The sequence below is a fragment of the Manis pentadactyla genome, chromosome 10 (assembly GCF_030020395.1).
Source record: "Manis pentadactyla isolate mManPen7 chromosome 10, mManPen7.hap1, whole genome shotgun sequence".
Taxonomy (NCBI): Eukaryota; Metazoa; Chordata; class Mammalia; order Pholidota; family Manidae; genus Manis; species Manis pentadactyla.
Window position 1 is genome coordinate 120,634,597 of NC_080028.1, and position 24,838 is coordinate 120,659,434.

At 49.3% G+C, this 24,838-nt stretch overlaps 1 protein-coding gene across 5 annotated transcripts in view; it reads right to left on the reverse strand.

The window, feature by feature from the left end:
* CLEC16A (C-type lectin domain containing 16A) overlaps positions 1-24,838 on the reverse strand; it is a 198,912-nt gene that overhangs the window by 112,297 nt on the left and 61,777 nt on the right. For 4 of the 5 annotated variants that reach the window (XM_036928209.2, XM_036928207.2, XM_057487586.1 and 1 more), the window contains exons 11-14: positions 20,928-21,060; positions 16,967-17,067; positions 4,976-5,098; positions 1,473-1,582 (exon numbers count right to left, since the gene is read on the reverse strand). In XM_036928209.2, coding sequence (XP_036784104.2) covers positions 1,473-1,582; positions 4,976-5,098; positions 16,967-17,067; positions 20,928-21,060 — 467 coding nt within the window. The remainder of the gene's footprint in view (positions 1-1,472; positions 1,583-4,975; positions 5,099-16,966; positions 17,068-20,927; positions 21,061-24,838) is intronic. The other variant, XM_057487585.1, reaches the window with a different exon arrangement.

Sequence of the window (24,838 nt, forward strand, 5' to 3'; positions counted from 1 at the left end):
AAATACAACCACGATGACTCTGGTTTTGTAAAAATAAAAACCCACTTATAAACATGTGAGTATGAATGTGTGTGTCTGGAAAGACAAACACCAAAGTGTCAACTACAGTGGTTACTTTTAACCTCTCTGTGCTTTCTAAAATTTTCTAAAATAAAAAGGGAGAAAACAATAAAAGCTATTTAAAACTATGAATGCTGCCAACAGGCACATGAAAACATGCTCCACATAGCTAATTATCAGAGAAATGCAAATAAAAACCACAATGAGATATCACCTCACAGCAGTCAGGATGGCTAGCATCAAAGACTAAGAACAACAAATGCTGGCAAGGATGCAGAGAAAGGGGAACCCTCCTACACTGCTGGTGGGAATGTAAGCTAGTTCAACCATTGTGGAAAGCAATATGGAGGTTCCTCAAAAAAATAAAAATACCATTTGACCCAGGAATTGCACTCCTAGGAATTTACCCTAAGAATACAAGTTCTCAGATTCAAAAAGACATATGCACGCCTATGTTTATTGCAGCACTATTTACAATAGCCAAGATATGGAAGCAACCTAAGTGTCCATCAGTAGATGAATGGATAAAGAAGATGTGGTACATGTATACAATGGAATATTATTCAGACGTAAGAAAGAAACAAATCCTACCATTTGCAACAACATAGATGGAGCTGGAGGACATTATGCTCAGTGAAATAAACCAGGCGGAAAAAGGCAAATACCAAATGATTTCCCTCATTTGTGGAGTCTAACAACGAAGCAAAACCAAAGGAACAAAACAGCAGCAGACTCACAGACCCCAAGAAGGGACTAGCGGTTACCAGAGGGGAGGGGTGTGGGAGGGCAGGTAGGGAGGGAGGGAGAAGGGGATTGAGGGGTATTATGATTGGCACACATGGTGTCGGGGGATCATGGGGAAGACAGTGTAGCACAGAGAAGGCACATAGTGACTCTGTGGCATCTTACTACACTGATAGACAGTGACTGCAATGGGGTGGGCGGGGGACTTGATAATATGGGTGAATGTAGTAACCACATTGTTTTTCATGTGAAACCTTCATAAGAGTGTATATCAATAATACCTTATTTAAAAAAATCTATGAATGCTGACATTAGCACAATTAACTATAAATAAATGTGTATATGTGCTTGTATATGCATAAAACTTTTGTAACCCAGAAACAAAAATTAAAAATCCTGGGGACAAAAACAGGACAAAGTAATTATGAGATAAATTACTAAAATTCAAGAATTAAGCAGGCTTATCCAGCCGATCTCAGAGGAAGGGAAGTTCCGTGGGACCAGTGGATTGCATAGGGCAGGCATAAGCTGCCAGGCCCAGCTGCTGCTCGCTGGTGCTGTGGACACCCAGCCAGCCAGCTGGGGCAGTGAGCTGGGTCCAACAGCTTCCTTCTGAATGCCCCCTCCTCTCCCCACGGCTCAGGCAGCAGGAGGGAAGGGGCCCTCACCTCCAGGCAGGCCAGGTGCACATCCTTTACGATGCAGCCCGTGCTGGTCACAACTTGCTGTTTTAGGAGCAGGCAGCTCAGCTCCAGCGTCGCCAATCGGATCTTCCCATCTGCAGAGCACAGCAGGGTCAGCCTCGCATCACAGGGCGGATGCCCTTAAACACAGTCTGTTGCCTTCCTGACTTTGAGATCAATGGGTAGCTGATCAGCCTGCCCACCACTCAACGCCCTTGACATCCAGTGGGGACACCGAGGGACTCCCATATGCCAAACCCCTTCCCAATCAATTACAGTGGAATGTTCCCATCAGAACTGCCCTTACCAAACACTCTTCTGCATTTCCTTCATCAGGGGAGGGGAGGCAGGAAAAAGAGGGTAACTGATCATTATAAAAGGCCTAGAGAGTGGCCATTTGTTGTTGCTTTGCTTGTCTGGCATTCCTTCTCCTTTCCAGAGAGGAGCAGCTCCTTTGGGAAACACTGACCCACTCCTGTGATTTGGGTGGAGCTGGTCCCCATTCCCCCCTCTGAGGGGTGGGTCCATCACCCAGGCTGGTGAGGATGCTCCGATCCCCTGGACACAGTGATTGCTGGGCTGTGGAGAGCTCAAGAATCCTGGGGTCCTGAGTGGCACAAGCATTATCATCCACATTGGCCATCTCCCCACCCTCACGTGCATTTCTAGTCTTTTGCAAAGTGTTCTACAAACTGAGTCCTGAGTCCCCCCTTCCTACCAGATTGCCCGGTGCACTCTCCTGCAGCAAGCTTAGAGCCCCACCAGAGGAAGGGACGGCTGAGGCTGCTGGCAGTTAGCCTGCCAACACAGAAGGAGGAAGGAGGCAGAGTCCAAAGACAGTCTTGAAAAATAGTGTTTGAGCCCCTGAATCCAGCTGTGCCTGAAGCCAGAGTCTAAGACTTAAAGGTACATAAGCCAACAGTTTCGTGTGTTTCTGTTTGTATTGTTGCATCCAGTGTGAGTTGGGTTTCTGGTAACTGCAACAATTTCTGACTAACCCACCTGCTGTGCCGCTGTGCTGGGTGCTGCAGGCGCTGCCTTAAGGAGTCCCTATAAAAACCCACTGCCATGGGTGCTCTAAACACTGAGGTTAAGAAAAGTCTCCCTCTGGGAGTGGTGGCCTCCAGGTGCTCTGAATGCCAAAACTCTCTGGCATTGCTCCTAGAAGCATGTGTGTTGGCCTGACTGCAGGGTGACCTGCTCTTACGCAAACTCCTCCCTGGGACTTCAGGTTCATTTCTGGGGAAGGTCCCAATGTAGAAGGGCCAGTGCAGGAAGAAGTCTTCAGGCCACTGCTTGGGGCCTTGGAAACACCAGGGACCAGGATGGGCTACTGAGAAAAATTCAAGGCAGACACACTCCACATACCTCCTGCCAGGCCCTTACTGCCTCCCGTGTCAGGTGGGGAACAGGCGAAGGAACCTGTTTTGCTCAGAAATGAATGGGCTGTAGACTAGCAAAAAATGTCTCCCTGAGCTTGCTCCAACCCCAGGGACGGCAGGGGGAAAATCCAGTCAGTCTCCGTCCAATCGTCATCTCTGTCCCCTCTGCCCACCAGCACTGTCACCGCTCCTGAGCAGCTGCCCCGGCCCGGCAGCTCGCCACCCACCCGCCTGCCTCCTCCAAGTGGCTCTCCAGACACAGTTGTACTCCTGCCTGCCCCGCCACCCAGCCCCACTGGTGGCCTGGTCAGAAACACCCCTTCTTCTGCCCCCAGGGATTCTACCAAGACCCTTCTCCTTTGCAAGCTCCTGCCAAGGAGCCGACCTCCTCCCACTGGTCCCGTCTCTTGAGGGAAACGAGAAGCAGGCTCCTTAGTCCTCATCGCAGCTTCCAGACTCTCTCTGAGCCACTTCAGCCTCTTCTCTCCCGAAAGCCAGGGCGCTCCATCACCAGCCCTCAAGGGCCCACTGTCCCTCCCCGACCTGGAAGTTCCTCTCTGAACATCCAGGTCAGGCCCCACCTTCCTTGACTACTGAGCCACGTCCACTCACACCACTCCTGCCAACTGCCCCTCAGCCACATCCTCGGGGACGTTCTCTGCCTACCCGGCTTGGACCTCTCAGCAGAAACCGACCCTGCCCAGCACCCCTGGGCCCTGAGCCCCATGGGTCTCTCTTGCTGCCTGAGACATCCCCTCCTGCCCCTCTTCTTCCCACACGAGGTCTGGCTCAGGCTCCTGTGCTGGCTTCCCTTCGAGGTCACCCCCTGGACACCCGCAGTGGCCCAGGGCTCAGTCTTAGACACGCCTCTCCTCTCTCCTGTGGCTTTGAAAATCGTCCACATGTCCGTGCGCCCCAGTGTTGGTTCTGGCCCTGACGCCTCTGAGCTCTAGATTCTATCCCTGATGGAGTCTCAGACTGCTGGGACCCACAGGGCCCTGGCTGTGGCTCCTGGAAGGCTGGAGTCTGCCCACACTTCCCGTATCCTGGTCGGTCAATCACAGTGGCTGGCATGCAGGAGGCCTCAATAAACATCCGAGTTCACTGACACCCTGGGTCTGACTGTCCAAGGCCTAGCACTCACTGCCCGCAGTCACGCTGTGCTTCTGGCCGCCACGTGGAGCCTACTCCCCTTGACTTCTCCAGTCCTTGTCTGCAGTCACACCCTCTGCCTCTGTTCCTCTCCTGAGCCTGACCTGGCCGCACCTCCCCGCCCCAGACTGCTCAGGACCACACGGCTCAGCAGCTCTCTCTCTCGACCAGCCACATCTGAGCAGGGCCCTTTCCCATGCACTCACTCACGCCCTGAAGGCCTTTCTCCCTGCCTTTGCAGACAATCTGCCTTGCAGTAAGGTTTCTCAACCTTGGCCCTGTTGACACTTTGGGCCAGATAACCCTTTGTCATCAGGGGCCGTCCTGAACACTGCAGGGTGTTTACCAGCATCCCTGGCCTCCACTCACTAGACGCCAGTAGCAACCTCTCCCTCAGTCATGACAACCAAAATGTCTCCGGAGACTGCCAAATGTCCCCTGGGGGGGCAAGGTTGCCCCCAGTTCAGACCCACTGTGCCAGGTCATTCCACCTACTATGTGTGGCCCTTGCTGTGGCTGCAGGTCAATATTGGCTGAAACATCGGAACCAGGCTGAGAAGTGCCAAACACTGCACACGTCTTGAATTGTCAAGATCTGCACCTTCCAGCCTACCCTTCGTTCACACTCTTAGCGTAGTTCATGTTCAAATGGCCTGGAGCAACCCCAAGAGGAGGGCCCAAGAGGAGGGCTGCAGGCGCTGGCACACTGGCACCAGCAATGGTGGGTATGGAAGGAGAAGAAACACAGGGTCTGGAACAAATACCACGGAGGGGAGGAGAGAGGTGGAGACTCAGAGATGAAGACATGGCTGGACAGGTGGTACTGGGGGCTAGGACACATATGTGTGGCAGAGGGTGTGGCTGCGGTCAAGAGCCCAGGACTGTCAGGGCCGGGTGTGGGCCTGGTGGCTCTAACTCTGCCGCGCCTGTGAACAGCCAGCATGCCCCAGGCACCTGGCTGGGCAGCACTGTTCATGACCCTGATGAGTCTCTCGGCCAACAGATGGTTGTAGGTGGTCTTCTCGGCCACAGCAGGCCCTGGGAGCTGGATTTGTTCTAGTTTTTCAGGATCCATGCCTGGAACAGAGAAAGGGACAAGCCATAAGCTGAGCCACCTTACTGAGAGTCCTCCTCCTCCTGAAGGCCCCTGAGAGCAGTGCTTCCCCAGCTGGCCACCCATGGCCCACCTTGGGGATCTCTGCCACAACTGGGCACTGCCTGTGCTGTAACACACCTCAGAGTTTTCAGCAAATGGAACTTAAGGAAATATATTAAAACATAGCTTTTCTATCACTATTTCTAAGTGGGAAATCAGAACTGCTGCAATATTGACAGTCAGTGAAAAAAAAATAAAAGGGAAAGAAAAGCCTAACAGTGTTTTCATATGTTAGCCAAAGACTTTTGACTGGTACTCATTGCAGCTCGAGGCCTGCTTCGCCGTGTTATAAAGGGAGATTGGCAGGCACTTGCAAGGTGTGCCAGACATGCTAGCCCCGAACAGTGACGTGCTCTGCACATAATCATGGGGACAGGAGAAAGAAGTCGCTTTTACACAGTGCTTCACAGCCTTCTCATGCCAGGTCTGCCTGTGCCTGACGCCACCCTGGTGGTAGACACGTTCCACAATAAGGGAACAGAGACCAAGCACCAAGGAAACTACAGTCACACCCAACAATCACACAGGAAACTCAGAGAGGGGCCCGCCACCCCACAAACAGCAAGGTGGCGGCTGGTGTGGCGCTGGGCAAGGGGGTGACATTAGCCAGCTAGGCCGAACCTTATTCCAGGAAGGTGTGAATACAATGAAGCCCATGGAGCAGATCTATCTCTAGAAGGCAGAGGAATCATTTTTCCTCCGGTAAAAGCTAACAGCACTTAAAAGACAAAAGATAAGACAGGAGAAAGGGTTGGTGGGGGGACAAAGAGGGAGTGCCCCAAACCTAACTGGAAACCCAGTGTCACTCTTCCTACAGCAGAAGCTGGAAGCTGGTGGAGGCAAGGAGCTCCTCCACCAAGCCAGGTGTGGGACAAGAGGTGTTCCAAGTCCTTATCCTCCCATCTCACAGCTCTGGAAAAATACACTCACAGAAATAAACATTTCACTTGATCTGAGCTTGGAGAGCTGCACCAACTGTTTGTGCTTGAAGCACGTCTTTTCCTGTTATTCTGCAAAAGGGGGGAAGGTGGCACTTCTCGGAACGCTTGAAATATGGCCCCTTGAGTACTCAATGACGCTTCATTTAGAACCTTGACAAAACAGTGGAGGATAGCACTGAAGAGCTGACTGTCTGGGCCTAAGTAACGCTTGCACACACACACTGACGTAATAAACCATGACAATATATCTTGCCTTATTGAATTCCTTCTGGCTCCGACCCAGAGGCTCTAACCCAGAGATGAAATAGGTGAGGGTGTGGCCCGAGGACCTGAGCTGGGTAGTTCTCTCTTGTGCCCCCATCAAAGTGGCTTCATCAAAAATATCTGATTGCAAGGAAAACTTAATTTGTGGATTCAATATCCCACTTTGATATTAAATGTCTAACCCCCAAACAACCTGGTTTATTGAATGACAAGAAAAACGTCAGCTGAGTCTTTTTGGATATTTTTTTCCCCCAGAGATGTCCACACTATCCTAACATCTCTCTGTCCTTTCATTTCTGGCCCTTTGGGAACTGTCAGTCAGTGGTACTGGGGAAAAAATGGCTCCTCGGCCTGCCTGGCGCATCACCCAACTTGATGACCTGACCGCCTGTCACCCCATCTCAGAGACGACAGCAGAAGGCAGCCCAGCTGCCGGCTCCAGTGCGAGCATGGCGGCAGCCAGCAGAACCAGGGAGAGAGACAGACTCGGACTACTACTTGAATTTCCATGGCAAGCTCCATTATATCTCTTTCCTATTGTTGCCCTCACACCCTTGAAATTTGTCAAAAATGAGGAAATCGGTGGCAGAATCTTCTCTCAACAGGAAGAAAAACACTCGAAGTTCATCCTGACCTTCCTCCACTGGGGGCTCTGCTCTCTGAAAGGAAGGGACTCCTAAGGGACCGAAACACTTCAAGAACCTCCTAGGACCAGATTCTAGTGCAATCACTTCCTTTGGTGAGGAAGTTAAGGCTGGCTCAGGGGATGAGCCGCTCCGGCTGGCTTCTGAAGGATGAGCGAGAATCTGCCTTGAGCCACACAGGGAGGGCCAGGACTTGTCAGGCCAAGGGGACTGCAGGGAGTGTGGCAGAGGGAGGGTGGGCTGGGGGCCGCTGGAAGGAAGTGTGGAGGCAGACGCCATGGGGAAGGAACAGACAAGGCCTGTGTGCCAGGATCCCTGGGGGGCAGCTAGCGGAGGTGACCTGGTTGTGCTCTGGTGCTGGAGTGGCCTCCACTCCCTGGGCCACTCAAAGTGATCTGTTCGCTTCTGGCTCTTTCCCCAGACTTGGCATTGTTGGCAACACATTATGTGCAAAGTGGGTTTTACCACCAGCCATGGGGAGATGGAGAGCAGCGTCGATTCCACATAATACATGGTAAAACTTTATAAAAAACCCCTGTGAACATCTCTGTTCTTCCCCAAGACTTCCTCCTGGGCCAGGTGCCTCATTTCCTCCCTTCGCTCTCTTTCTCCCCAACCATGGCTTCTAAAACCCCCTCTGTTACTCTGAATTATCCTGCCAAGGCCTGTGCAGCAACTCCAAAGCTCCAGGCATTCTTCAGGGTTTAAACAAAATGGCAGCTCTCAGCTGGATGTGAGCAAGGTCAGTGTCGCAATAGGACAAGGCTACGCATGTAGGGAGAACAGCACACAAGGGTGTGGACACACACAGGTTTCCAGTCACTGAAGGGCAGTTTTGTTGCACAGCCAATGGAGTTTCTCTGCTCGCCATTTTCCTCTGACTGAAAGAAACACTGTGCATCATATATTGTCCTATTTGCTTCAATCTTTAAATGCCAAGCAACAGACAAATTCCAGAGAAACCCAGATGCACTTCGGAAGGCCTGGGAAGACACTCTAGCACATCCAGACCCCAGCGGACCACATGCTTCCTTGCTCCCTTCTCACCGAGGTCAGGCCAGCTCCTCAAATGAGTCAGAAGGGGTCTCCCCTCTCCATGCTCCTACCCCAAGGCTAGACGGTTGAGGCAGGGCCAGGGTGCAACTCCAAACTAATTCAAAGAATCCAAAATAGAAGGGAAGGGGGTAGCTCTGCGATGTCGGTGTTACTAAGTACACCAATTAAGCTTCCCCTCTAAGTTCTGGTGTCTGGGTTCTTCCTCTGTAGCTGTGACCCCCGTTCAGGATGGGGGTGGAAAAGACCCCAACCACAGCTAAATAAAAAGACAGACAAACCTGGATAAAGAGACCACTATAGAGCCAGGTAAATAATGGTCAAAAACTTTTCTCCTTTTGATCATGCAGGGTCTCCTATAGCTTTGGGAAACTACAGACCAACTCTTCCGAAAGCCAACCAGATGTTGCGCTATCTCCAATGTACTTCCAGTTTTGATTACGTGTCAGCCAAGCTCCACAATGACGTTTTGCCCGCTGTCTGCATGGCAAAAGCATTTCTCCTATTACCTTTCAACCTTTCCCACACTGCTTATCCATGTTCCAGTAACTTCTCAGCAAAACAAAACAAAGAGCCCAAGATTCCGCTTAGATAAACAATGACAAATGGAGGGGGCAGGAGTGCAAGGGTGGTGGGTGGAGTGGGGAACCTTTAAGAAGACAAAAGCTGCAAACCTCACCCCCCTCTCCTGGGCCAGTGCTCTGCAGACTTGACAAAGGAGAGGAGGAGGCTGCACTTTCTATTACTGATATAAACCAGAATTCATTATGTGGCCCAACTGAATCACAACGAGAGCCGTCCTCCAACCAGTCAACCCTTTCCACTGTGGGATATTCATTTCGGGGCAGCATCTAATCTATTATGATTTACTGGAAGGCCTGAGCTAACATTTGGTTTTTATGAACATTGCTTTTATGTTAAAATTGTCTTATGAAAAATCTATCAGAAAGAGACCATTTCATTAGGGGCTGTGCTTGGAGGGTATGAATCTGGAAAAGAGGCTGAAGGTTAAGGGCAGCTACCACCTTGTGGTACCTACATTCTGACCAAAAACCCTGACTGAATGCAGACCCTGGGCCCACGGGCCGGGACTGAAGCGTACCCCAGGGGGCAGCTCCCCAGTAGGCAGTTTCCCCATGGGGTCCCCCAGGCGCCTGGGCCTCAGGATGCCACACTTGGGCTCTCCAGCTTCCTCTCCAGACCTGCTCTGTGCCCCATGCTCACTGTTCTGGAAATAGCACCACGAGCCATACAGTGGCAGGAGTCAGGGACCTGGCCATCACCCAGACTCCACCCTTGGTGACCCTCCCATCCATGTCAAGCAGAACTGTCCCCCCACCAGCCCTGCTCCTTGTCTCCCCATCTTAGTAAACGTTGCCCAAGCATCCCTTTCCCACAACCCCCACATCCAATCCATCAGTTCATCGGGGCTGTCTCTAAAATACATCGTAAAACCTTCCAGTTTTCTCCCCTCTACAACTAACATGCTCGTTCAGCCCACACTATCCCTTGCCTGGACCCCTGCAGTGGTCTCCTAACAAGCCTCCCAGCTTTGCCTCTTACAGCTCACTCCCCTGCCCCCATTAGCCTACTTCCCACCCAGTAGCCAGAGTGTTCTTTCAAAAATTTCCACCTGGTCACGTCACTCTTCTACTTAGAAATCTAGGGGCTTCCCACTGCTCTTGGAATAAAATCTAAATTTATTTTATTGGCCTTCAAGACCCTTTGTGGTCTGGTTCCTGCCCACCTGGTCAGCCTTATCTTGGCCTGCTTTCTGCCCCTCTAACGTGTAAGGTCATTCCCACCTCAGGGCCTTTGCACATGCTGTTCCCTTTGCTGGAGCACTCTTGCCCTGGATCTTGGCAGAGCTGACTCCTGTGCACTCTTTCAGCCTCAGTTTGGTTGTTCGTTCCTCAGAGAAGCCTCCCGGGACTGCCCTCGATAGAACCCTGCATCACCATCCCCAGTCTACTCTATCACTCCAGTCACAACTTATCTCCACGTTCACTTGTTCACCTGAACAAGATACATTAGACTTGTTCCAGCATTTTCTCCAACAGTGCAGTGCATTAGCGAGTGCCCAGCAGGTGCAATGACGTCTATAGATGAGAAAGGCTTTCAGTTTCACCTTCTCAACACTTGCCCACACCTGCCCACATGGCTCCATCCAGCCCCTCTTCCAGCTGAGCTACTGTGGATCCATTCCAACAGACGTGGAGAGGTCAGGGCAGCTCCTGGCTGAGCCGGCCTTCAAGCAGTCTCACGCCACTCATAGGATGCAGCTCATAGCCGCTGACTGCCTGCTCCCTATAGACGGCACCACCGTGCCCACCGTGGGCACACTGCCTACCTGAGGAATGGATGGTGAGCCTACAGATGTGTCAGTGATTCTTCTATCCCCTTTTGCCCTGCCCTCTGCCAGTTATCCTTTCAAACTTTGGCCCAGGTGTCCTCTGTAAGTCTGTCCTGACTGCTGCAGGCAGGTCCATGCTCCCCACCAGGCACGTCAGTCTTCTACTTAAAAATCTAGGGGTTCCCACTGCTCTTGGGAAACCGTGCAGCTGTCTCCTTATGGATCTTTTCCACTAGACTGAGGCTGTCTTGGCAATGGCTTGGCCAGCCTGGAGTTTGCAGCCCTCACACCGAGCACGCTGCCTGGCATGCAGCCAGTGGCCCACATGCATTTGTTGAATAACTAAGTGAGTAAATTCATCATGGTCTACATGGTATTTTGGAATGAAAGGAGATTCCAGACAAAGCAGGAACTTTCAGTCACAAGAAGGCAAACACACATATGCCACACAGATTACACAAGGCTTTTCTGCTTGAACAACCTTCGGAGCGTCCCACGGCCTCAGAACATAGTCCAAGCTCCTTACCACCGGGATGTGCCCCGCTCACCTGTCAAGCTGCCTCTACCTCCCACTGCTCTGGCCTGGCCCCCTCTGGGGCAGCCACACCCACCTCTGTGGAAATATGTTTGGTTCACCACTGTATTCTCCATGTTGGTCACACTGCCTGGCATCTAAGAAGTGCTTTAGAAATATTTGTTAGATGGGGGAATGAATAAATGATTTGCAATAGCAAGAAATGGAAGAACGAATTAAATTCCCTTGAAGCTACAGTTCCACTCTTCTAGGAGGAGATCCCTAAGATGGGAAGGTAGGCCGAGGCAGGACCCTGGTGGTGGTGGTGGGTCTTTCCAGGCCACAGTACCATGCTGTGATACGCAAACCACCCCTTCCCCATCCCCAGCACAGGCTGGGGCTCCAAGAAGAAAGCCCGCCGAGAAAGCCAGCCAATTGCAAGACGAAGAGTTCACCCATGTGCCCCCTGGCCCTCCGAAGCCTGGCATGTCCACTCTCCAGACAGCCCGTTCCCTGTGAGGCCCTGAGCACACTACCAGGAAGAATGCAGCCTAGGGAATGCCACATAGCTGAGGGGCAATCAACGAGCAAACCAGCCAGGTGCTGACCAGGTACCAGGCGCTAAGAGGGCTACTGCAGAGGCCACTGGGAAAGACATGGTCTCTGTCTTTAGAGGCCAGGCAGTTCAGAGTAGGAGAAAATATGGAGAGAAGAAGAAGTATAAAAAAGTGCCATGAGAAGTTCATGGAAATTACAAAATGTCTGCTCTTCAAAATCCATTGTTAGGCAAATGAAAAGACAAGCCACAAACTGGAAGGAAATCTTTGCAAAACTCATCTGATAAAGGGCTTGTACCCAGAACATATAAAGAATTCTCAAAACTCCACAATAACGAGCAAAGGATTTGAAAGGATATACAACTGAAGAAGGTATGTAGATAATAAATGGAGCACATAAAAAAATATTTGCTATCATTAGTCATCAGGAAATGCAAATTAAAATCACAACAAGATGCCACGACATACCTATTAAATGGGCCATTTAAAAGGTGGCTACACCAAGTATTGGCAAGGACATGCAGACACCAGCACTCTCGGACACTGGTGGTGGGATATTAACTACACAGCCACTTGGGAAAATGGCTTGGCAGTTTTCTTAAAAACCAACTTACACCTATGATATGATGGAGCCATCCCTTTCCTCAGCATTTACCCAAGAGAAAAGGAACATGTCTATGAAAGACTTGTACATAAACGTCCACAGTAGATTTATTTACAATGGCCAAAATCTGGGAATGACCGACATGCCCACTAGCAGATGAATGGATAAACAAACCGCAGTACCTTCATTCACACAGTGAAACATCACTCACCAGTAAGAAGAAATGAGCTACTGATACTCAACGACACGGATGAATCTCAAAATAATTATGCAGACTGAAAGAAGCCATACAGAAAAGGAGTACATATTGCATGATTTTATTTATATAAAATTCTAGAAAATGCAAACTAATGTTCAATGACAGCAGTGCAGTGCTGTGTAAGGAGAGGGCGGGAACGGGCAGGGGATGGATACACACGCTGTCATTATTGCCGTGGTGGTTTTGAGAGTGTGTATATATATATATACATATATATATATATATATATACATACAGGTCAAAATTTTTCAAATTGTACACTTGAAATATGTGCTATTCATTGTATATCAACTATGCCTCAATAAAACTTTTTAAGTGCCATAGCTTCCAGACAAGGCAGACTGGATTTACGTTGATTCAAACAACTAGAAAACCAGGCAGAGTATACGAAATAATGGTTCTGAGACCTGGCAGAGGACAACTGGCAGCCAGGAGAGGGGCCCTGAGGTGTGAGAACAGAGGTGGGGGGCCCACTAACTATTCCAGCTCCCTATCGGGAAAGAATTTCCAGGTCTCGGCACAGAGAAAGAAAAACCCAAACAATGTCCTCAGTCGCTCTCAAGGGAGAAGGCAGAGTTTGGACTTCAGAGAGGCCTCGTGGCTAGAACTGATAGCAGAGAACATCAAAGAGGCAGAGGCCGCAGGGAGCTGGTACAGGGGGTGCCTGTGAGGCTCCATCTGAGTTCTGCTCTGTCGTGCATGTGAGGGAGGGGAACGGCCTGACGGAATGAAGCAGGTGGAGCGATCCCTGGAGCTCACTCAGGGCTGAGAAGAGTCCATGTGCCCACCGGCCAGTGCGGACAGACCATCTAACCATGGCTCATCAGGCTGGGTCCTGAGAGGGGACCGACTCAGTCGTGGGGCCAAGCAAGCCTGAGACTAAAAGCTGCTCCCAACTGGCACCAACAGAGCTTAAAAGGAAGCCTCAGACAAAGCCCAAAAATACTGAGAGGAACAAAGCCCAAAAATACTGAGAGGGAGAAAGAATATAGCATCCAACAAGGTAAAATTCACAATAACCATCAGTCAGTGAAAAATCATAGGCATGCCAAAAAAATATATGGGAAAATATGATTCAAAACCTAACCAGGAAAACAATTGATAATAGAAACATAGCTAGGAATTTCACAGATGGAATAGACAAGAGTGAGTCAGAAGGGAAATTATAAAATATTTTAAACAGAAAAAAATAAAACCACATGTATCAAAACTTACTGCATGCAAGTGAAGTGGTGCTTAGAGGGAAATTTACAGCATTAAACTTTAGTTTTAGAAAAGAAGAAAGTTTAAAAATCAATGACTGGTCTGAGGAGGGTTATGACTGAAAAAGAAGAGTGTGAAGGATTTTTTGTTGATGGGACTAACATACCCTGATTAGGGTGGCATTCAAACAAATCTACACATGGGCTGAAATTCATAGAACTACACACAAAAAGAGTTAACTTTATTTACTGTATATTAATTTAAAAAGTAAAATAAAATTAATTACTTTAAAGAAAAGCAAGGATCTAAGCTTCCATCTTAAGAAACTGCAAAAAGCATTACATCTGAAGTAAGCAGATGAAGGTTGGAAAGAAAGATATTAACAAACTACAGATCAGAAAAACAAAAACAAACAAAAAACAGAAAAATCAATGAAACCAAGAGAAAAGTTCTTTGAGAGAGTCAATAGAATTAATATAGAATAGATAAATCCCTAGCCAGACTGATCTGGAAAAAATAAATGAAGACCTAAATTATTAATACTATGAATTAGAAAGGGGACATCTCTTACAGAACGTACAGATATTAAAAGTATAATAAAGGAATATAATGAACAAGGTTACACCAGTAAATTTGACAATTTAGATCAAGCTACAAAAGCTCACTCCAGAAGAAAGAGAGAAGCTTCAACAGCCCTGCAGCCACTGAAAAGCGACTAGTTAAAGACCTTCCCTCGAAGAAGGCTCCAGGTACAGATGTCTTTACTGGTGAATTCTACCAAACAGCTAAGGAAGAAATAATACCAGTTGTACAGAAACACCTCCAGAAAATTCAGGAGAAGGGGACACTTCCCAATTCATTCTGTAAGATGAGCGCAACTCTGAGAGGAAACAAAACAAGGGAACCACCAGAAGACTGCAGACCAGTATCACTCATGAATGTAAATGCAAAGATCCTTAGCAAAACTTTACCAAACCAAATCCAGCAATGTATAAAAGGTACCTGCCACTCGAGGTGGTACTAACCCAGAGACTATCACCTGAAGGGATCAGAGAAAACTTTCTGGAGAAGGTGACTTCTGAGCAGTCCCTTGACGGGCAAGCCAAATTTCAACAGGTGGTGATGTTGGGGGAACAGAAAATGGCAGGAAGAAACACAAATGTATATATAAAAGGTGGCAGACCAGCCAGGAACAGGTAGGCATTCTGTCACCAAATGGGGTGGCTATCAGGCTTCCCAGGAATCTCCATTCTTTGGGAACAGTCCTAGACACAGGGCTGAGCCTCCCGGGGCCAAGTCTGTGCTCTGTGACCTGGGTCCACACTCCCCCAAAGCCCCAGTCATAAGGGACTGTTCCAGAGTCACGCACACCATCACACTGGAAAAATCAAACCTCCTGCCCAAGAATTTAGAACCTGTTCGGAGACAAGACCCTAGCCTGGGATTTGCTGGGGCCAAATCACAACGTACCTTGAGGGAAGCCCCTTGAAGCTAGTTAGTTCCCGTCCTTCCCTCTGCTTTTCAGCAACTTCTGGATTCTGTGAGCTGCCTCAGGGGCCTTCCTATAGACTTTCCCTTTCAGTTAAGTTAATGAGAGGTGTTGACTGCGACCACAGGAACTTTAAAGAGCTCAGTGAGTACCAGGGCAGCAGCCACACCTTCTCTGAGAGTTCTGACACCATTAAAAATCTGAACCCCTGGGCCAGAGCCAAGGGTTTGTGAAGGGAAGACAGAACAGTGAGATCAAGGTGGAATGGTGGATGCAATCTAGATATTCAAAGTGAGGTTTAAGGGTGAGAATTTACGGGTAAGAAGAAGGCACTAAAAGTTTCTGAACAGGGGAAGGGCATGGCCAGGCACAGTCTTGCAGAGGACCACCTGGCAGAGCTGCAGAGGAGCAGCTGCAGAATGGCCGTACGTTTGGCCCTTCAGGAGGCTGCAATGAGGGCCTCTGGAATGATGTGCCCAGATCTCTCTTGCTCTCATGCCTTTGGTTTTCACCTCCAGCACCTACTTTAAAGCCAGGCCCTGAGGTACACTCAGCAAAATTCTGCTGGATCAGATAGGCTAAGGGGGAGAACTAACCAAACCTGATGACTAAATGCTGGGATCAAAGGAGAGAAGGAACTAAAGGTCATGGCAGTTTCAAGCTTGGCTGGCAATTTCAACTGAGCCAGAAATGGCAGGAAGTGTGACAAGGTCAGGGCATATTCATGGGGGCTGAGGGTGGTGTAGATGGACTGTTTCAAGGTGTTCCTGAAACACCTAGGTAGGAGTCTCCTGCATGCAACCAGCAGTTCAGACTACATAGCTGCAATGACAAAAAGGTCACAGTGGTCAGGGTCCTGGGAAGTGGCGATCAACCATAGGTGGAGTGGGTCAGCCTCATGGAGTTCTGTTTACTCGCAGTGAGTGAGGGCTCCTGTGCTCCGGACACCAGGCCAGGAGCTGGAGGTGAGGGCAGAAGCTATGAGAATGAACGAGACGCTGGAAGGTAGTACCAGCAGAGCAGTAACAGCTCTCTTAAAAGTCAGGGTGGATCTACAGGCTTGCACAAGAGCACAGTGACTTACACAGGAGAAGAGCAATCATGATCAGTCCTGTCTACAGCAAGAGAAGCCCGGAAATAGTCTCAGTGCCACTCAGTAAGGGGGTGGCAGAATAAATGATGGCACAGACACGCAATTGGAAGGAACAAGGCAGTTGTGTAGGGATGTGAAGTGATGTGCTGGTGCATGATGATGCCAGGAAAACAAAGCAGGGCACAGCCAGTGAGGGATACCTCCCTTTGTGCTTATGGGGGCAGTCGTAGACGTAGGTGTCCTTACAGGTGGAGCACACAGCAGCAGCTGTTCCCAGCGAGGAAGTGAATGAATGAGTCCTGATCGAATCTGCTGGCCCCACGGGAGTCTCATCCTGACCACCCAGCCTCAACAGGGGAAGCCAGAGAACCACACTTTTCTTCAGAAAGGAAACCTGTTTCCACACAATCCACCCAGAGTCTATTTTAGCTCTGCACCCAAAACAAGAACATCAAGTATTATAAATAGCAAAACCCTGGTGACAAAGTGACTGATTTCAGTTCTGATGTTAGGAAAGAGGTGGGATGCCAAGTCAGTTGTGAAGCAAGGGGTCAAAAGAAAACCACGGGGCGAACACAGTCATATTGGTGTCAACACTTACACCTTTCCCACCCCCCGCGGCGCCTGAGTAACCAACTCCTGTGGCTTCAGTTTGTAGAAAAGCACCTGAGAGATTCCGAGAAGGCAGAAGAGAAACTGGGAATCTGCCAAAACCAGAAAGGATGTTCCTTGAGGAAGCTGCTTTCCTTTTTACCTCCACACAGCAGAGGGCAGGCGGTTTTTGCCAGGAAGGCAGGTGAGGTCGGCCAGCTTACCTTTGTTATGAGACATGGCATAGAGGAGGCATAGCACGAAGAGAGCATGGTAATCATCATCTGGGCTGTCCAGGGCATGGTATACCATGTCCAGGAAGGGTCTGGAAAAGAGGAGGGGCACACGTGAGCCTCCCAGCATACACCTCTCCTCTCACCTGCACATGGGGTGCTCACTGCCTCTGCCAGCTCTGCCATGAGTACCTGGCAAGTCTAACGTGGGCCCAGTCCAGCACCAGGCATTGGGGGCACAAAGAAGAGACAGGCTGTGCCCTGGGAAGCTGCTATCTCCAGGGGAAACTGACTAAGGAACAAAGCAGCAACCCACTCAACAGTATTCACCAGCTGATCTGGACACTGGTCCCTGCTGGTCCCTGCTCTTGGGGCACTCCAGTGCTGGTGGGGAGAGAGCGAGAACAGGAAGCACACATCATCACTTCAAAGAGTGACAGGAGACGGACGAAACCAGCAATGTGATGATCAGTACCAGACAAGGCGCCGACAGGTGTGAACTTCTGGGTGGGGGCCCTGGAGCTAGACTGCCTGGGTTCAAATTCTGATTCCGCCTCTACTTAGCTGCAAGCCCTTAGGTGAGTTACCTAAAACCTCTCCATTTCCCTATCTGTAAGATGGAGGTTAAGCCATCGTGACTGCGAAGATCCAAGTGAAATGACTCCACAAAGGCATTTGACACAGGACTAGGCACACAGCAGAAAGTGCTCAGAGGTGGGAGATGGAACTGGGTTTCTATTTTCAGTATTCCAAAGACCCTTCTCCCTGATCTCACCCTGGCGGGTCCTGGCCCAGCAATTTCTTGGACAGACTTTCCTTGACTGGTACGAATCAATAGGGGCACTCTCACCTCAAATGCTTTGTGGGTGAGATCTGGAGAGTGGCTGCAAATATCACAAGCCACACACCCCAAATGCTGCTCTTCCACATGAAGGACTTGGCCTGGGAAGACTCTTCAAAATAAGGATAATGGAATATGCACGGATCTGGCCCATACGCAGGAGGCTCTGGTCCTGTGACCATCTGTGGCTGCCCCTCTGGATGCCAGGTTGAAGCCAAGAGAGCAGAGAGCCTCAGCAAGTGACCACGGGCATGCTTTACCCCTGGAAGGACACATAGCTGCTGCCAACGTCAGTTGTCCAGGGCAGGTGGAATGGTGTGGCAGAGAAACCAAAAGCATTCACTTCATAGCCTTTTATATGCTTTTTGAATTTTGAACTCCATGAATGTACCATCAGTTCAAAATAATATATTGAAAAATGTAAAAGAGTAGTAGTGAAAATGTTCTTGTCATAACATTTCAAAGGAAGAACCTAACGGGGACAATTACATTTGGGCTGGGTTCCTCTGCAGCCCCAAATCCTCCCCACCCCAGGCTGGGCATCACCTTTCAGCTTTGTGCATAGTTTTGCCATGTGTGGACTGGCTTTTTGTGAGCTCCCAGGTGACACCACTTCCAAACTGAAGAGTGGGATAAAGTACAAAACATTTCCTTATAAACTAGCTGCTTGGAATTTGGATTGCATTTTCAACTGAGACTAACACAAGTAACTAACTGCCCGTCACAGAGGGAGGGCTGGGTAGATGTACCATCTTTTATGAGATGAATTATTATGAAGTCATTAGCATTCTGTTTACTGTGAGTTCAATAACGTTAAAGAGATGCTTGGGGTTTGATATTAGATAGAAAAAAAGAATAAAAAATGACAGGGTATGGCACAAGTTATTAGGGGTAAAGGGGGCAGAATCCCCACAAACCTGGCATTGAAAAATGACTAGCAAGAAATAACCAAAATGTTAGTAATAGCTGCATATGAATGCTGGCATCATGGAGACTTTTTTTCCACTTCTTTATACTTTCCAAGGTTTTTTTTACATTTCCTGAATGTGTATTAATTTTATAACTCTTTTAAAGCTTTTCTTTTAAGAGGAGAGAAAATGTTCTGAATGGTTTTTAGTTTCTCAGGCATGTATTTAACTCTGAAGGCAGACACAGCCCATAATGTACAGGGAATAAAAGGATGGTTCCACTTAGTACTAAGGTATTTCTTCGGACAAGCAGACCAATGTCAAGATCCAATCCATGTCACAGAGCACACGCTGTGTCCCTCCCACACCTTCAGGGCCCTCCTCCCTGTTCAGTGCTGGAAACTGGGGGGGCAGAAGTCCATGGTAGTGTTTCTGACACCAACAACTCAGTACCTTTACAAAGGAGAGGGCAACTCTCCACCTGGGCCAGTCCCTCTCAGCACTCAAAGGTTCCCAGGCCCATAGCCTGGCATGTGGCCCTACTCAGAGTACCAGGATCAGCTTCCATTATAAAACACACGGTAGAAGATGCCAGTTAAAGTCAACAGAAGTTGAGACAATCTCAGTGAACTTTGAGGAAACCCCCCTTCACTAAAATTCAGGGGGAAAAAAAAGTCTCAACCCCAACATTCAAACATAACATTTTGGTCTATTCACCTTTTTTTTTTTTGACAACACATGGGTATTTTCTTCCTTTAGCAAAGCTACAGTATTACATTCCTATGCAAAATACATGCTATTTCCATTTATTAGATCCTAAGAAACAAAACACACCATGACAATATTTACTGAGAAGCAGCAGCTAACATTCTATTAAGCAGATGCACCTCATTTGCTTAAGCAACCCCCCCACTACAAGGAATTTGTAGTTTTTCCAATTATTCACATTTAAGTAATGCCATGCCAAGTACCTAAAGGTTGTTTCCCCCTCCCTTTCTGTGTTTAGAATGATTTCCTTAACTTTCAGATCGTCAGGAGTTACATTTTTTGCTGCCAAGCACAACCAAAAACATCTTTGTGAGTTACAACAACTGACAGCCTGCACTGCGGGCCAGTGTTTTTTACTTAACCCAAACTAAAAATGGCTTCCTTGTGCATCTGATAAAAATTAAGCCTGTCTGTTAGATAACTGAAACATTTGCCAAGCAAAGAGATAAACAAGATGTGGAGGAAAAAACTAGTGTGGTTCAACTATTTACTTCAAATTTGATTAATAAATAGGATGGGGTGTGTGTATTTCAGCCACCCCACCCTGAGAGTTCAGGCGGCAAATGCCTTGTAGGCTGACAGAGAAACAATGCTGTTGTGCATTTAGTAACACAAAGTAGAGATAGGAAGTTATTGTAGGGGTCTGTGCAGTGGGGCCACCTGATAAGGAAATAATGCTGAAATGAAGAAACCCTCTTAGCGGTTTACTGCACATTTTGGGGGGCAATCTTCCACTCAATCCCATTCTCGAAGGGGTGGTACTACAGCGAGGTTCCAGGAAACAGAGGTCTACGAGGATGTAGCTTCAGCAGGCCAGAGCTGAAATGAATAATCGGGCAAAAAGTCAAAGGTGGATGACAGCATTAAATCATGCTAGCTGAGCCAGGAGGGCAGGCACGATGGACACTGGTGTGCAGGCAGCGGATGAATGACACAGGGAGATCCAAACGCTGTTCCCACAAGATCCATATGCTGGGAGCAGCAGAGCATTGCCAAGAGCAGCCAGGACAAGGCTGCAAGGTGGCCCACACCCCTGAGGATGGGGCCCAGCACCAAAGTGCCTGCCGGGCGGTGGCGACATGTCTCTTCATTCTCTTTCCAAGGGGTAAGCACTACAGCGTTGAGCGTTAGCTCTGTCTCTCTGCCTCTGGAAGAGAGCAGTGCCTCTGATGGCCAGGGGCTGGAGAAGCAGGGAGAGGCAGGAAGCAGGACAGCTTGGCTGAGAGGCAGAAGAGGCCATCTGGGTGGCGGCAAGAGGCTGTGAGTTATCCTCAGTGGGCACCCTGGCCAAGGCACCCTCTCTCACTGCTGAGCCCACCTCCTCTTCCCATCATTCCAGGGACTGAGCAGCAGCCCCACCCATGGGCTGGCTGGGGGGCAGCCCCTCCTGCAGCACCCCCGTGCCCACAGCAGGGCTGGGGCCCTAGATGGCTACCTGCTCCACTGCACGCTCTCCAAGCACGTGGCGGCAGCGCTCTTCTCCTCGTCCGTGGTGTTCTGCTCGCGCACGGATGCGCCGGCCGCCAGCTCTGGAAGCTTGCTGCGTTCCATGATCACCATCTCTATCTCTGGAAGCAAATACACAGAGACGGGATGAGCCCAGACAGCTGTTCAGATGTAGGTTTACAGATACACCCATGTTTGAGACACAGCTCTCATAAACCACTACCAACACAAGAAAGCATTCAACAGCTGTGGCAGGAGCACCAGCAACAGGCTGCGGGAGAAACAAGACCCAGGCCAGGACCTCTCTTTCCTTTTGTCTTGGCCATGCCAAGAAACATGGCCCTGATTTCGGCAAGAAAGCTCAAACTGCAATAATTTATTTTAGGACTTTTTAAAAGATATTTATTTTACTTTATGGATGCCACACTCCCTTCCCAATAGAGTTCAGACAAAGAGAAGAAATATGTGATTAATAAAAAATAAATCAAATTCACAATAAAAAAATATTCTGAAACCGTTCACACTTAGAAAAGGCTTTGACATGCCTGAAGCCTTCTGTTTTCCTCTCCACTTACAATTTCTGGAAGGCAGAGAGAGGTTAGGGACCTTGCTTTATTTTTCCCCAATTACATAAGGGCAACTTATAGCAACTGATCTACACACGCTGCACATTTAAATTTTTCAGAAAAAGGTATGAATCCGTGAAAGAAAACATCTTGAATTAGAGATGGATGACTGTGCTGTAAGGTGCCCCTATTGCAGAGTTCTTTGATGCCTGGGTGTAGACCTTCAAATACTTAGTTCTCAGCACCCAGAGTTGAGGTAATCCCCTTCATCCCTGGTAGATGGAATGAGGAGCACCCCTGGGCTCTGACTCGGCCTCCGCCGTCCTTCGTCTCCTTCTTCTTCCCCACCTGGGCCTCCCCCTTTCGCTTCTACTTCATTTCTTGATCCCCAGTTTGTCCTCAACACAGACCCAGTGATCTGAAGTGGAAATCAGCTCGTGTCATCTTTCTGTTCAACACTCTGCACTGCCTTCCCACCCCACTCAGGATGAAATCCAAATGTCTTCAGTGGTGTCAGGGCCTTGCACGGCCTGGCTGCCGTCCACCTCTGGCCTCACCACCTGGCTCTCTCCACCCAATGTCCTTCCAGAGTGCTGAGCTTCTCTCTTGCTTCTCTTTGATCAGCCCAAGCTGACCGGCCCCAGGATCTCTGCGTGGCTGTTTCCTCTGCCTGGGATGCTCTCAGCCCAGGTTTGCCCTGCCCAGCATGACTCAGCCTCATCACTCAGGGCTCCGCTCAGGTGTCATGACCCTGGAGACGTCCTTCTCAGACACCCTCTCCACCTGCTTTTCCTCTGCCTCCTTGAATCACTAACTGAACTCCACACCTCATCTGGATTTCCTTAGTGTTTCCCTAATGCCCTCTTTCTGCCCCAGGATCCCATCAGGATACCATGCTGCACTGGGCCATCCTGCCTCCTTAGGCTCCTCTTGGCTCTCACAGTTTCTCAAACTTTCCTTGCTTTTGATGACCTTACAGTTTGAGGAGAACTGGTCAGGTATTCTGTTGAATGTCCCTCAATATGGATTTGTCTGATGTTCTCCTGATTGTTAGACTGGGGCTGTGTGTTCCTGGGAGGAAGGCCACTTGAGGAGGCACCTTTTCCATCCCATCATGCCCAGGGTACAGCTCTACACAACTCAGGGCTGCTGCTGTCAACCCGCATCACTTGGCCAGGTGAGTGTTGGTCAGGATTCCACTGGAAGGTTACTTTGCTGCCTCCTTTCATTCCACACTCTTTGGAAGCAAGTCATTAAGCATAGCCCACACTTCTGGAGTGGGGAGTTATGTTCTATCTCCTGGAGCCGGGGAGTAGCTACACAAATCATTTGGAATATTCTCCCCTCCTGCCTTATCTTGGCTTTACTTTATACATTTACAACCACCTGGATTTTCTATTTCCTATTTCTTGGTTGCTTGTTTCCTGCCTGCCTTCCCCCACTAGAATGTGGGCTTCACAATCTAGCTGCCTTATCTGTGTTGTTATCCACTGGAACTCTAGCATCTAGCCCAGGGCCTGGCACACAGCAATTGTTCAATACATAGCTCTGGAATGGATGAATGGATGACCGCCCTAGCCCAGTGTGGGAGGTTTTGGTGGCAGGCAGGGCCAGCAATGATGCACGGCAGCTGCAATACATAGTGGGGTGGTCCACAGCCCCACCCACGCTGTGATCCACATGTGCAGTGTTCTCAGGGGAGACATCACATCCCCACTGCCCTTCTGGGACTCTGTGAGGCGTGACTGCCCTTGCAACTGCCCTCTGGCATGGAGGAGGGCACCCCCCTCCTCATGTCCATATGCCCTGGACCTCAGAGGGGCTTGCTCTCCCCAGCCCTTCCCTTCCCTTCCGGTGTGGTCTGGAGTTGGAGGCCACAGATCAGAGTCTCCCACAGGGCCATCTGCCATTACACAGGTGGGGGCTGACATGTGATTTTTAGGCGGTATGTGGACAAAAGTTTTGTTTGCATGGTTTTGTATTCATTTTAACATGCATTAGAAGAAAATTCCAACTGCACAGGAAACCTGTTCTTCGGTGGATAATGCTGCTTAGGATGAAGCTACATTTATGAGTCTAGTCAGAGAGCACAGAGTACACAGCAGTCTGGGCAGCACACAGGCCCTCAGGAACAGGAGGTGGCGCGGACTGCCGGCTGTGAGCCATAGCTTTCCTATCCTCAACTTCCACCTCAACCACCTCCTCGGGTGCCTCCCAATGACCCCCACCTCTCCACAGCAGGGGGGCAGACATCTGAGTGGGCATGCGAGATGATGGACTGGGCAGTACCTCTTTTATTTGTAATTATTCTCATCTTTTAAAAAATCTATTTTGTGTGTTTTATGAGGTCCATACAGCACAGTAATACAAATATGTACAATTTTTAACAGATGTACATCTATTTGGGAAATGCATGCCTAAATTACATATTTGCTTGTGTCTACTGATGGGCAGTGCTATCAAAGACATCTGGAGACTAGTGAGCAAGACTAGGGTGTCAGCCTCTTGCTTTGCTGTGACCTCTGACCCACTTCCCACGCTGCTGCAGGCTCCCATTCCTCCCAGCCTGGCTCATGCAGCAGGCTCAGCTCCAAGGACCTCCAAGGTCACGGGGCCAAGCCCTAGCGCCTCTGCTGGGATGGTAAGCCTGCTGAGGTGGTTTTCTCTTTTTGGCTTTTTAATCTCCCTGGACACTATCAGGATTCTGGAGCAGAGAAGAGGTTAAAGATAATCCAGGCTCACACTCATCAAACTTTGTTAAGCGGTAGAATATTAACTTTGGCAATTTCCCTGGCACACCGCCACAGGAAGCAGATGAGGGAGCCACTCCAGGTCATGGATGGGTGGTGCCCGAATGCCCCTAACTGCTGGTTCCCTCACACACTCCACAGAAGCCCCTAGCGCTCCTTTCTGGACTTCTGGAGTTTCATACAAATTTCCTGAAAACCACTGGTTTGATACTGAATACTGTACATGAGGAAACAGAAACCCAAAAGTGCAGTGACTCAATACAGCTAGGAAAGTAGCAGCAAAAGCCAGCACCGCGCCCTCCCTGCCTCCCACGGCAGGTCCTGCTGCAGGACGAGGCCCCCAGAGCCTCTTTCTGCGTCACCCTAGATCTCCCACTGCACTCCCGCCGTACTCCCCCCTCATCCAGCCAGCATAGTTGTGGAATGAGCTGCTCCACTTAGATTCTAACTCTCTAGACGACTGTAGAACATTCTTCCAATGCCAAGACAGTTTCTCCCTCATTCTTTTTAACAATTTTATCCAACAACTCTTAAAAGTAATGATTCTTACCTAGGGTCTGCTAACTCCCTGATGTGAGCATGAG